We start from the raw sequence: 1,477 nt of genomic DNA on the forward strand, positions 1-1,477 counted from the left end.
AAATATGTATATACACAAGCTGATGAAATATGAGAATCTAACCCTGTATTTCCTCTAAGAGTGGTAGCTTACTATTCAGTAATTTAGTGTTGATGGTAACTTTGCAGAACGTAGTTAACTTACACTGAATGAGAATACTTTAGATTTTATTTAACCAGATTTTCACAGCTTGTCCTATATTATGTTTTATACTTAATTCAGTTAAGTACCAAAAAAAAAAAACTATCAACAAGTCATTTCAATATTCATAATTTGTAGACTGTTAACAGAATTTTGTTCTTAAAATATAAGAAGCTATTCTGGCAAAAATCTTTACATTTCAACTCAATTTTATCAATCTACCATTTTCCTCTTACCCAGAATAATTACTGATGTGGTCCCATCTCCAACCTCTTCATCCTGTGTCCGGCTAATTTCAATCATGGACTTGGCTGCTGGATGCTGGACTTGAATCTGAAAAGAAAAATACACAAGGTTTTACTGAATCACTACTACTCAAAGACCTCAACCCATTCTTGGTGCAAACTAACTCTAAGACAGTCTAGCTTCCATTGCTTTCTTTTTCTTTGCTTTACTACAATTTGATAGATTGCAGTAGTTCTCCAAACATCTAAGCAAACTGTATTTCCAAGTTCTTTCTTTTTTTCATTTATGCCAACTCAATTATTTACAGTGTCTTAAAAACAAAACATTGTCTCTTTGCTATGATTCAAGTGTCCTCTAAAAAGATATGTCAAAGTCCTTACACCTGAAAAGTGAACTTAACTGTCATCTACAAATGGGATCTTTCAGATCTAGTAAGTTAGGATTTAGATATTAGGGTATCTAAATCCAATCACAGGTGTCCTTAATAAAAGATACACAAAGATAATGCCATGGGAGCTGAGTTTTAGAAGCCAAAGAATGCTGCAGATCACCAGAAGCAGAAGAGGCAAGGAGGATTGTTCCCTAAAGACTTTGGAAGGCGTGTGGTCCTGCTGACACTTTTATCTCAGACTTTTTGCCTCCAGTCTATGAGAAAATAAAATTATTTTGTTTAAAAGTCACTTAGCTTGTGGTAGTTTTGTTACAACAGCCCTAATAAACTAATCATCATTTCTATTATTATATGGTTGGGTCCTCTAAGAACTGTTATAAAACAAAATGAAAAGTCACACCTCTCGAAGAATGGCATTGCCATCATTGGTCATCACAATGCCTCCCATTGGGTCCAAAAGCATCTAAGACAAAAGCAAAAGTTATATTTAACTGTCCCAGATAACATTTGGTGGCAAAATTTGTAGTCTTGAGTATTTCATCAAGAGATAAACCTACCTTCATCATGGACTTGGGCCCCAAACATGTTCGGATGATATCTGCAATAGTCTATTGGAAAGAAAACATTAAAAGTGTAAATACAGGCCCTCCCTGGTGGCGCAGCAGGTTAAAGCACTGCACTAAGAAGCTAAAGCCACTTCTGCATGAGTTCGACTCCCGC

General features: G+C 35.4%; 1 protein-coding gene across 1 annotated transcript in view; it reads right to left on the bottom strand.

The window, feature by feature from the left end:
• The window catches only part of CCT3 (chaperonin containing TCP1, subunit 3 (gamma)), an 18,267-nt gene that overhangs the window by 13,577 nt on the left and 3,213 nt on the right, over positions 1–1,477 (bottom strand). Inside the window, exons 3-5 of the mRNA XM_004693845.2 lie at positions 1,315–1,365; positions 1,158–1,220; positions 357–453 (exon numbers count right to left, since the gene is read on the bottom strand). Coding sequence (XP_004693902.1) covers positions 357–453; positions 1,158–1,220; positions 1,315–1,365 — 211 coding nt within the window. The remainder of the gene's footprint in view (positions 1–356; positions 454–1,157; positions 1,221–1,314; positions 1,366–1,477) is intronic.

Source organism: Condylura cristata, unplaced genomic scaffold, assembly GCF_000260355.1.
Source record: "Condylura cristata isolate star-nosed mole 26May11 unplaced genomic scaffold, ConCri1.0 scaffold00040, whole genome shotgun sequence".
NCBI classification, from domain to species: Eukaryota; Metazoa; Chordata; class Mammalia; order Eulipotyphla; family Talpidae; genus Condylura; species Condylura cristata.